Source organism: Eufriesea mexicana, unplaced genomic scaffold, assembly GCF_001483705.2.
Source record: "Eufriesea mexicana isolate 0111107269 unplaced genomic scaffold, ASM148370v2 scaffold325, whole genome shotgun sequence".
In the NCBI taxonomy this organism is placed as follows: domain Eukaryota; kingdom Metazoa; phylum Arthropoda; class Insecta; order Hymenoptera; family Apidae; genus Eufriesea; species Eufriesea mexicana.
This window is the reverse complement of record NW_016908500.1, coordinates 1,450,467-1,463,661: the sequence shown is the minus strand read 5'-3', so window position 1 is coordinate 1,463,661 and position 13,195 is coordinate 1,450,467. Positions and strand designations below refer to the sequence as shown.

The following is a 13,195-nucleotide window of genomic DNA, read 5'->3' as shown; positions in this document are numbered from 1 at the left end:
ATAATATCAATATATAAAATATAAATATATGTTAAAATATATATAATAATAATATATCTGTGATAATAAGTATATATTAAATTAATTGCAAAAATAATATATTTCTGCAATATATATAAATTCCTATCACATACTATGAAATGTATAATATATACTTCGAATTTACTATATAATTAATATGATTAATATCATACGAAGGATACAATCATAATAATAATTAAAATTTAAATACGTTTAAAAGGAAACCTCATTGAAGAATTTAATCCCAAAGCTATCAATCCGTATTATATAATTTAATATTCTACACATACGCAAACGATAATAATTGAAGTAATATCACAAAGACAAACACTAATTGTTACCAATTAGTTTTCTATCGAAATAATAATTAATATTAATTGTATCTAAAGCAGCTGCAAATTTTCATGAATTTCAACATGAAAACATCTGAAACCAGTCATTTCGATTGATTTCTTGGTTGTTGCGTAAAATAAAAGAGAAGAAGATAGGAAAGGAAGAGAAATTTACCTTCCATAATATCGAATGATACCATTGGTCCCTCGTATAAGCATTACTCGCTTGGAGAAGAAGAGAACTGTTAGGCAGAAATATGCTAAGGCAGCTCTCGTAAGTAGGATCCCATCTAGTAACAGCATATTTTCGTATGTCTGACATGCTACTATACGGTATTGGTTGTCGAAAAAATCCCGTTCGCTGAAACAGAATAATTGTTTACTTAGAATAATTTTAGAAAATACTACGATCAATGATGTTACTTAAAAATTTATATTTTTAAAATTAGCTTGTATCGTTTGAATCATTTTATTACTAATTATGATTTCATCTTTAAAATTTGTAGAAAATTTTACAAGTTTTCAAGGATGATGTGCATATGCGAGCAAAATGTTTTTTTATATTTAGCATGAAAATCAGGATAATCTGATACATATATTAACGAATTAATTTTTATAGTTTTCGTGGATTATTTTAATGATTTATAATTAATAGTAAGTAATTTTAATGTAGTTTAACCCTTTGCGTTCGACAATTTTTTGGCTAAAGAAGGGTACGAGTTGAAAAATTTTCTGTTATAAGGCTGATGACATTTTTTGAGTAGTAAATAAGAAATTGTATAATAATTAACAAACAAAATTATTTAATTTCGAATATCTTGCACACTGTTACATTATTTTAAATTTGATATATTAATTAATATCGAGCTTCGAAATTTTATCAAATGGCGACTGAAGGGCGCCTCTCGAGTGCAAAGGGTTAACTCGAATATCATTTAAATGGAAACTATAATTATTTTTTATTTTAAAATAAATAATTTCATCGTTATAAAATGAAGGAACAGATTTTAAGTGTTTTCATACTTTTTATATTAATATTTAAATTCTAGTTCCAGAAATGATACAAAATACCTTAATATCAAATTTAAATGTCCAATAAAATATAAATTTTACGCTTGCTTCAGAGTCGTTTCAATGACAAATGCAATATTTGAACTCTCAGAATTTAATTTCAATTTACGGGATTGCAATATCGCAGATTTCAAAATTTAATATTCTACATATTAAATTTCAAATAATTAAATATGAAATATATAAAATACATAAGATATAAATATAAATTGTAAATGTATATGAAAATATAAAAAACAAATTATAAATATATAAAAGAACAAAAAATAATAATTAAATATAAAATATATATTTAAACATACAAAAATCACTATTTCAAATTTCTTCATATAAATAACTTTTTTCTAATCCTTTTTAATAGTGTTAGTTAATCGATCAACAACATATAATCTGCGTCAGAAAATTTTCAATTATAATACACGATATTAATTAGTTACAATATTACAGTAGCAATGACAGTATATTGATAAATGGACCTAGTATTATATATTACATAATTATATACCAGACCTAGTATTATATATTACATAATTACATACTAGATCTAGTATTATATACTACATAATTACATACTAGACCTAGTATTTATATACTATATAATATACTACATAATAGAATAAATTAATCAAGATTTAACAATATTTAATGTATCAACAGAAACGTTCAGCAATAGAATTGTAAATTAGTCATAATGATACACCGTAATATGAGAAAATGTGAGAATCTGTGATTATACAAAGCAGGCTGTTACATAATATTCGGTAATATAAGAATAAATAATAGTAGTGCTAGTACAAAATAACAAGTTACTCATAATATCGAGCTTATAATTTATTTAGATGCTATCTCAATTACAAGACAACAAGAAAATTCGATATATCTGTAAAAAAAATATAAATAAATGAACATTGTATAATATAATATATTTATTAGTTTATGATAATTTTTCGCAAAATTCGCTTTAACATACGATTTAACGTAAATTAACATTTGTTAAAATTCGTTAAAATAATTTATTCAATTATTATTGAGATAACAGAAATAAAAGTTATTTAATTTTTACCTTTATTTTTGGAATAAAACCAGATGATAACGATACTTTCCAAAAATCTTATTTTCTTTTGAATTAAACTACTTTCTTAACATAAGATTGTCATACAAAGTTCAATAAAAATTTCTTACGATATTTGATTCTTTCTTTTTTTGTTTATAATTTAATTATCATTGTGTAAAGTTCAATTAAGGTTTTTTGGAATGGTTTATAATTTACTTATCATTGTGTAAAGTCGAATTAAGATGTTCAAAATTCTTTTCCTGTCATTTAATTTGTCGTTAGTAGAAAAAATATATTTAACAACCGAGTTGTACCCTACTTTCCTCTATTAATTATTCGCATATAAAGATTGAAAAAGACCAAGAGGTCGAAATATTAATAGAAAAATTTTATATTAAAATAGCAAATCAATGATGATATTGAATAACATTAGAATTAACAAAGAATAATATACAAGAAAGTTCGATGATGAATAATCATAATAAATTAATAATATCAAGCTAACCAAGAATTCCATCATTATGCCCATATTTTAATCGTATACAGTTTGACGTTTAAATAAAAAAAAAACCACAATAAAATAACAAATTAATCGTACTATCAAGCATAATAAATAACGAAGAAGATTAATAAATGACAAACGAATAAAAATAAATTACAATACGAAACAGCATATTATGACGAACAATAAAGTGTCATAAGAAAAATCCAATAATGAAATTAATGACAGCATCAGACAGTCCACTAATGAAGAATAATGTGCCTACTATAAACAAAATTTATCGACTTATATTAAGACTATAAAACTTGATAGGTTGATAAAGATGATTAATATTAGAATTTATCGACTGTGATATAAATATAGTATGCATAGATAACAATAATTAAAATCATATGATGTGAAAAGATGGCAATACATATAATATATAATGTATAATATATAATATATAATATGTAATGTATAATGCATAATATATAATATATAAATAATATATACAGGGTGTTGCAGTAAAAACTAACATATTCGTTACCTTTTTAATTATAAAACCAACAGAAAAATATTCAAATAAAAATTATGTAATATTAATTTTTGTCACTGACAACCTATGTACGTTTCTGTTTATCATCTAATAATAGCTCTCAAAACCAGTACAAATACCTACAATAAAATATAGTATATAATATAATAGATATATAATTTACATATCTATATGTATTATATTTAAGCTATATATTTAATATATATTTAATTATATATATTACATATTTCATTTAAAAAAATTCTTTAAGTATATATATATAATTATATACAATTTCTACTTCATGAACAACACTAATGTTCATATACAATATTGTATTATTGCGAGCTGAGAAGGACTTCAGCAATGGAAATAGTAATAAGAGCGGTATCTGGTTTGGCTCGACCGTCTAGGTGATGTCTGGAGTGCGCGTGGACGGACGAGTGACCACGTGCAGGGATTGCATGGATGAGATACTTATGACCGAGTCGAGTACAAGCAACGAACGAAAGTCTAGGAATGTGTCCGAGTGTTTGAAGTACCTGGCCAACCGAGAGCTAGGTCGCGTGGGAAATGAGTGACCAACGAAGAGAGCTTGCGTATGAAAAGAGAGAGTGTTGACTTCAACACGTTAAGTGCCACGCTGGTCCCCAGGGGCCGGCGCTAGACTTTCCGTTCGGGCCCGGCCGGACCTCGGGAACCGGCCCAGACTAGGACCCAGAGGTGCTAACTTTTGGTGTTAACCCTTTCGCGACTACGGATGACTATAGTCACCAGCCACGAGACGCCATCTACACACGATAGGTGACTATCGTGTCACCGGACACAAAAATTGAGTAAAAAGTTAAGACAAGTGTTACCGTTTCGCTTAGCTCTCTTCGCAAATAATTGCAAGCTCTTCGCCATCTTTGGACCTAACGTTTAGGAATTCCTATTATGACAATTGGTACAGTATCTGAGTTTTATGAACACTCGCCCGCCGCCGGTGCCCACTTGACGGTTCAGTCTGGGCCTGAACGGAACGACAAGCAAAACGTGCTGGGCACTTTACGTGTTAAATAAAAGTACAAAGGCAAGGCAGAATGCATGCAGTCGAGTCATAGTGAATAGAGAATCGTGTGTTTGAGAGTTAGACTTCAAGAATTGAGGGAAACATGGTGTAGTATTTTAGTTCCACGAGACGCCATCTACACACGATAGGTGACTATCGTGTCACCGGACACAAAAATTGAGTAAAAAGTTAAGACAAGTGTTACCGTTTCGCTTAGCTCTCTTCGCAAATAATTGCAAGCTCTTCGCCATCTTTGGACCTAACGTTTAGGAATTCCTATTATGACAATTGGTACAGTATCTGAGTTTTATGAACACTCGCCCGCCGCCGGTGTCCACTTGACGGTTCAGTCTGGGCCTTACGGTTCGGCAAATCTGTCTTAAGTTCTACCAATCGCACACGACTTACATGAGGTGTCGTACCTATTAGAAAAATATAATTCGGGAAAAGTTAATTTAATAAATTACAAAAGCACGAGTGAGAAATTAAAAACAAACAAATGATTAAAACTAAATATTTATTTATATTAATTTAAACATGAAACAATAAAGGTTAATGATTGAAATGGGGCACATCAACAAACTATGGGCGTGACACGTGGTATTCACATTTGGCCCGGCCGACATACCACGGGCCAGGCCCGTGATAGTCAGTTTTGGCCCAACCGATGTACTACGGGCCAGGCTCGTGATAATCAGTTTTGGCTCGAAAACCTGACCACGAGCCTCACACGTCGTTGCAGGCCAAAGGATTAAACGCGCAAATCTCTGTCTGCATAGGATTTATCTAGCATTAATCCTACAATATTGATGTTTAATAATTTCATGAACAAATACCCTAAATTCAATTATTTCTCTAATTTGATAGTTTTAGCATATGAAGTCCTTTGCGATACAAATCATATTAGATTCTTTCATTCAATATCTGATTTTACTTTTTATTTTTATTTTTATTTTCACACTACATTATCGGCTATACATACAATAATAATTATATTATAATAATTGTTGAATAATAATTATAAGACATCGTATAATTCTGAGTCAGCGATAATATACATAAACTGACACAAAATGAAATATCCTAGCCTTCGTAAAAACCAGTTCAAACATTATGGTTATTTGATACACGCATCGAGGAGGATGCATGTAACAAGAGAAATTTAAGTGAAACACGAAATTCAATGCGAACTCGATACATGCGTCGAGTAAATCACTTGACACCGGAATAATATTGACCGAGCGGTTACCTGATACGTTTCCATGCATTAAGTCAAAATATTTGCAGTCAACTTTTTCAAAGAACTCTTCATTTGCGATCTATCATTCGACCTAACCTAACAAAACAAAACAAAAAATCGAACGAAACAGAATGGTCAATCCAAATCAATACAAAATCGAAAAAATTTACGAAAATAACAGACTGATCAGGATTTATGTAACAGTGTCAATAATTATGAAAGTGATCTAAGATGAAAAATTCTAAAGGACCGATTTTATCGCTCATTTTTGATTGCATTCATTTACATTACAAGCGTAAAACTATTCTTTCCAAAATAGCAAAGAATCGTTAGATCGAATTTGTACTTTTGTCGTAATTAATATTACTAATTTATTATACGTATAAAACACGAGATGTTTAATATTTCGAGAAGAAAAATACAGCGAGTGTAAAATGTACTCGTACACCCAGGAAAATTGTTACAAAATGAAGAAGAAAATAAAGAAAAATGCGATTTGAATTTGCAAAAATAATGGGTTATACGAAAAATTTAATGTGCTTTTTACCATCAGTATGAAACGATTGAATCAGAAAATGAATAAAAAATAACAATAAACGTTACTCAAAAATGATAAAATCGTTTAACACAGAAAAAAACGGTGACCATAAATAAACAATAATTTTTAATTATTTCATTTAAAAAAATTCTTTAAGTATATATATATAATTATATACAATTTCTACTTCATGAACAACACTAATGTTCATATACAATATTGTATTATTGCGAGCTGAGAAGGACTTCAGCAATGGAAATAGTAATAAGAGCGGTATCTGGTTTGGCTCGACCGTCTAGGTGATGTCTGGAGTGCGCGTGGACGGACGAGTGACCACGTGCAGGGATTGCATGGATGAGATACTTATGACCGAGTCGAGTACAAGCAACGAACGAAAGTCTAGGAATGTGTCCGAGTGTTTGAAGTACCTGGCCAACCGAGAGCTAGGTCGCGTGGGAAATGAGTGACCAACGAAGAGAGCTTGCGTATGAAAAGAGAGAGTGTTGACTTCAACACGTTAAGTGCCACGCTGGTCCCCAGGGGCCGGCGCTAGACTTTCCGTTCGGGCCCGGCCGGACCTCGGGAACCGGCCCAGACTAGGACCCAGAGGTGCTAACTTTTGGTGTTAACCCTTTCGCGACTACGGATGACTATAGTCACCAGCCACGAGACGCCATCTACACACGATAGGTGACTATCGTGTCACCGGACACAAAAATTGAGTAAAAAGTTAAGACAAGTGTTACCGTTTCGCTTAGCTCTCTTCGCAAATAATTGCAAGCTCTTCGCCATCTTTGGACCTAACGTTTAGGAATTCCTATTATGACAATTGGTACAGTATCTGAGTTTTATGAACACTCGCCCGCCGCCGGTGTCCACTTGACGGTTCAGTCTGGGCCTTACGGTTCGGCAAATCTGTCTTAAGTTCTACCAATCGCACACGACTTACATGAGGTGTCGTACCTATTAGAAAAATATAATTCGGGAAAAGTTAATTTAATAAATTACAAAAGCACGAGTGAGAAATTAAAAACAAACAAATGATTAAAACTAAATATTTATTTATATTAATTTAAACATGAAACAATAAAGGTTAATGATTGAAATGGGGCACATCAACAAACTATGGGCGTGACACGTGGTATTCACATTTGGCCCGGCCGACATACCACGGGCCAGGCCCGTGATAGTCAGTTTTGGCCCAACCGATGTACTACGGGCCAGGCTCGTGATAATCAGTTTTGGCTCGAAAACCTGACCACGAGCCTCACACGTCGTTGCAGGCCAAAGGATTAAACGCGCAAATCTCTGTCTGCATAGGATTTATCTAGCATTAATCCTACAATATTGATGTTTAATAATTTCATGAACAAATACCCTAAATTCAATTATTTCTCTAATTTGATAGTTTTAGCATATGAAGTCCTTTGCGATACAAATCATATTAGATTCTTTCATTCAATATCTGATTTTACTTTTTATTTTTATTTTTATTTTCACACTACATTATCGGCTATACATACAATAATAATTATATTATAATAATTGTTGAATAATAATTATAAGACATCGTATAATTCTGAGTCAGCGATAATATACATAAACTGACACAAAATGAAATATCCTAGCCTTCGTAAAAACCAGTTCAAACATTATGGTTATTTGATACACGCATCGAGGAGGATGCATGTAACAAGAGAAATTTAAGTGAAACACGAAATTCAATGCGAACTCGATACATGCGTCGAGTAAATCACTTGACACCGGAATAATATTGACCGAGCGGTTACCTGATACGTTTCCATGCATTAAGTCAAAATATTTGCAGTCAACTTTTTCAAAGAACTCTTCATTTGCGATCTATCATTCGACCTAACCTAACAAAACAAAACAAAAAATCGAACGAAACAGAATGGTCAATCCAAATCAATACAAAATCGAAAAAATTTACGAAAATAACAGACTGATCAGGATTTATGTAACAGTGTCAATAATTATGAAAGTGATCTAAGATGAAAAATTCTAAAGGACCGATTTTATCGCTCATTTTTGATTGCATTCATTTACATTACAAGCGTAAAACTATTCTTTCCAAAATAGCAAAGAATCGTTAGATCGAATTTGTACTTTTGTCGTAATTAATATTACTAATTTATTATACGTATAAAACACGAGATGTTTAATATTTCGAGAAGAAAAATACAGCGAGTGTAAAATGTACTCGTACACCCAGGAAAATTGTTACAAAATGAAGAAGAAAATAAAGAAAAATGCGATTTGAATTTGCAAAAATAATGGGTTATACGAAAAATTTAATGTGCTTTTTACCATCAGTATGAAACGATTGAATCAGAAAATGAATAAAAAATAACAATAAACGTTACTCAAAAATGATAAAATCGTTTAACACAGAAAAAAACGGTGACCATAAATAAACAATAATTTTTAACAAAATATTTAAAATATAAAATATTGAATATTAAAATATTAATTTTTATATTAAAATATAAAATACTGAATTAAAGGAGTATCGATCTAGATAAACTATAGTAAAAAATTATTATCTTAAATAGTTTTTTATCACGAATTTCTACGATTTCGTAATTTTTACGAATTTCTTCTTTATTTTGTAACAATAATTTCCAAATTATTCTTTTTTTACGATATATCTGTTCTAGAGTTTCTCAAGAACCTCTTATTTACGAAAAAATAATTAGAAAACTATAAATTTTACAGAAAAATATTCGAAATTGTTGGGTATTCGAATGCTTTTTACACTCACTGTGTGGCTTGGACCAGTTTTGATTTAAAATTACTATTTTCACCGAAATTCTTTTACCAAATTACAACGCGAAATCCATCTTCCATATATCAAATATATCAAAACCAAAAAGAATCGAATAAAACGGAATATCGGATGCAAATTCACATAGGTTTGCTAACCCTGTGCCCTGCGACTTTCAATCATCACTTATCGTCAGCAAAATTCCAAAGATTCAAGTACCGTTTAATCGATGCAAGACAATTTAGAGGAAAAACCGCGGTATTGTCACCCTCACACCCCATATAACGCGCGATAGGACAACGTTTGGCGACCATATGCGCTAGGTACCTAGCATAAGGAGCAGTAATCCGTTTCATCTCTCTGTACGAAAATTGTTTGAAAATATCTGTCTACCTATTCTATCCGACACCCACTCTTGCACCTCAAAATCAATAACACTCGCGACTGAAATTAACCAATAGGATAATATCTAGCCCCACCAGTGGGTTCTCGTGAACTCCAAACTTTGTAATTCATGGAAAAACGGGAACAAATAAACTCTCGCATAGTAAACACGTTTCGACAACGAGGCATTGTCTATTACCAAGATCGATTTAAAATACAGTTCACTATGTATCTTCAAAGAACCATGCTTTCCTTCGAATCAATACGTTATTGATCGTCGTAAACCGAGACCAACCTAGTAACACTTCTATATCAAATTTAGGATAATGTAAACAGTAAAATCCGTATACTATGCGTTGCTGGAAAGGAGTCATCTGAGAAACTTGTAGGACCGAATCCCCAGCAGGCAAAAATAGAGTAAAACGCTGTCCTTATTGGTAGAACTGATCCCTTCCTATTAGCCCGGTCATAGAACACCGTGTGACGAAGAAAGCGAACGAAGCATCGAGACAAAGCGAGACAGGCGCAAGAAATAGGCGCAAGAGCGTAGACTCATCCCAAAAACATATTAACTTCAGATTCTTCCGATGAACACACGATTATTTGCAATTACTAATTACTAATTAGCATCTTGATTAACTTTTCATCGCATTATGCGGCAAACGTGATGTACTATACACATATTTTTTATATTTATGTTGTATCGTATGATTTTTTTAAACGGTTATCTAGTACGATGCAATTATATAATTAATTTATCATAAAAAATACATCTTAAATTTTAAATCAATTTTCATAAATGACGTTAATTATTATTACTTTTGCACTTCTTTACTTTATAAATCTTTGAGCTATTGTCATCTGATTTCTTATCCGACTCACTGCTTTGTATTTCCAATTCTAGGTCTTCAGTTGCGTCTTCTATTATTCCATCTTTCGTCCAATATTCGTGTTCCAGTGTTTCTACGTGTTTACAAAATCCTTTCCAATCATATGGTGTCGTTTCGTTTATTGCCTGACGTAGTAGTGCTTCCAATTCATTGTAAGTTAGCTCTGAGATAACGTTTCTTTCGCGGATGTCTTACGCCTATGTTAACGAATCAGGGTACCGAACTTGGTGATAGTAGTTTTGGGAGTGTCATAGAAAAGTGGGTATTACTAATGAGAGTATAGGCGGTACTAGTGGAATACACCTCTTACTCCGCAACCGAACGAGATGACTTCTTTTCAGCAACGCACAGTACGTAAGTTTGCACGCGATTTCTTTCCACGTTACTGCCAAAAATGTCATCGATCTCGTAACAGAGGAGTTCACAGTGACTTCGTCCCTATAGTCGAAAGGTCTTCGAGTAAAATGAGTTAATAACAATAACTTGCTCTACTGCAGCGAAATCCAACATGGAGATAGTAAAAGGCGTACAAACAAGAGCAGTGAGAAAAATCTGAAGTGCACGCTGGTATGTCTGTATCGAGGACACGGAGAGATGGAAATTGGAAACTGCACCCGATGGTATTGGACCAGGCTGGAAAAAATCCCAGCATGTCAGAATGTTTCGGAGGACTTGCGAAAGTTAGGAGGGTCATCATCAAACATTCCAGACTATTGACCTTCTACGTCTGATCCAACAAACTATTAATCACACTCCACGCTCTCGCACTCTTGAACGCTGGTACCAAGATACGTAAAAACGAGAAACACTCGCGCGTCGACGAACTGGAGGAATTACGAGTAGAATGAATATAATACTATATGTAAAACATGTAAAAAATGTAAAAATTGTTAAGAAGATTGGCATGAATAAAATGATTGAAAGTGATTGAAAAAGAAATTAACTAGTAAACTATGATGAAAAATAACGCTAGGAAACAACTACAATAAGAGCAACGTAGTAACAGAAAATTTCTTCGATTTCACTATAGTGAAATTTCTTTTCCTCTTTCGCTATATCAAAGAATCCTCGAGTGCAAAGAGTTAATAACAATAAATATCTTACTATTAAAGTATAGTGAGAACTGATATTATAAAATGACTGTGATAAGAACATGGTAACAGAAAATTTCATCATCGTGACCTCACTATAGTGAAATCTCCTTTCCCCTTTCCAAAGAATCCCAAAGTGCAAAGAGTTAATAACAATAAATATCTTACTATTAAATTACGGTGAGAACTGACAATAAGAAACAACTATGTCGCAGAAAAATTTATCGTGCCTCGCTAAAGTACTATACAAACCTAAGGACGAAAAGATTTTGTATACCCTCTTTCTCCATAATAAAATATCTTCGAGTACAGAGTTAATAACAATAAATAACTTTCTATTAAATTGCGGTGAAAACTGACACTATCAAACAACTATAAGAAGAACATAGTAGCAGGAAAATTGATCGTGTCTCGCTATAACGAGCACTCTAAGACTGAAAACAAAAACTTAGGTTAGAAGATGAATATTCCAAGCTAGTCGACTGCTGGCACCCTAATTTGCCTGCATAAAACGCGAAGACGTGTTGGCGTGAAACTGCAAAAGCTGCAACGCGTGCGGTTCTCGTCACGTAAACACATGCATGAGAACAGACAAAAGGGAGGTGCACGTGCGTGCGCGTTTGTGTGCCTCACTTGCGTCAAAGCCGACCCTGAATGCGTCTCGCGCCGCTTCAGATTACGCTTGTATCGTGAAAAAGGCAGCTCGATTCATTTTTCTGTTTTTCATTCCTTTCCCTTTTTGTCTGGTCACCTGGTACAGTAACGACGAGTCACAATCTGGTCATACATTTTGTTTCTCGATAGAAAATTCTTATCTATCTCGGCACTCGCCGATTTCGAGGCAAACGCCAATATGGCGGCCGGCGAGTCGCTTCGAGCGGAACTATCGAAAGTTCCATTATCTCTTGAGAACGTAAATATACGAAAAGGAAGCCTCTGTTCCGGTTAAATTTACCGGCAATTGCTACGTAATAAGCGAATTTTTATTTTGAGAAGGTCGATGAAGATGAAATAGACAGGAAGTAGACGAATGAGGTTATTCGGAGATATGGACTAAGTCCCGAAAATTATAACTATCGAGATATCAAGAGTTTCGTGCTTTGAATATGTGACGAATTAAAAAAATAATTAACAGAAAGCCAAAAACTCGATGTGACGATTTTATTACTTTATCTGACAAAGAGGATTTTATTTTATAGGAATGTAAATGAATGCAACAGAAAATAACCGATAAAATCGTTTCCTTTAGATCGTTCATATAGATCATTTTTATAATTACCAATACGAGTAATAGGGAAAATTTTGATTGGTTGATATCAGTTAGTCAGAGTCAGGGATTTCCTATGGAATTTCCTATGGCATTTCCTATGGAATTTCCTATTGCATTTCCTATGATCAGGGATTTCCTAACACTAAATCTATTAATACCGAATTTAACATTAAATTTAATTGCATACACACACACATACATATACATATATATGTGTGCATATATATATATTCACTATAAATTAATCAGAAAAATATCTCAAAATTTAGAAGAATGATTATTTCAAACAAAAGTTGCAAGATTTTTTGAAGGTAAAAAACAACTATACTATATATTTCTAATTTATTGTTCGTTTTTAAGGTGATTTGAAGCTTAAATTTATTTCCTTAAATTGAACCTTATATTTTTTTCTACATATTTTTACAGAATATATATTGAATTAAATATAT

General features: G+C 32.2%; 1 protein-coding gene across 2 annotated transcripts in view; it reads right to left on the bottom strand.

Annotated features, from left to right (window-relative positions):
* Positions 1–13,195, bottom strand: part of LOC108556174 (C-Maf-inducing protein) — a 59,127-nt gene that overhangs the window by 32,101 nt on the left and 13,831 nt on the right. For both annotated transcript variants that reach the window (XM_017912158.1, XM_017912159.1), the window contains one exon: positions 529–714. In XM_017912158.1, the coding sequence (XP_017767647.1) occupies positions 529–714 (186 nt within the window). The remainder of the gene's footprint in view (positions 1–528; positions 715–13,195) is intronic.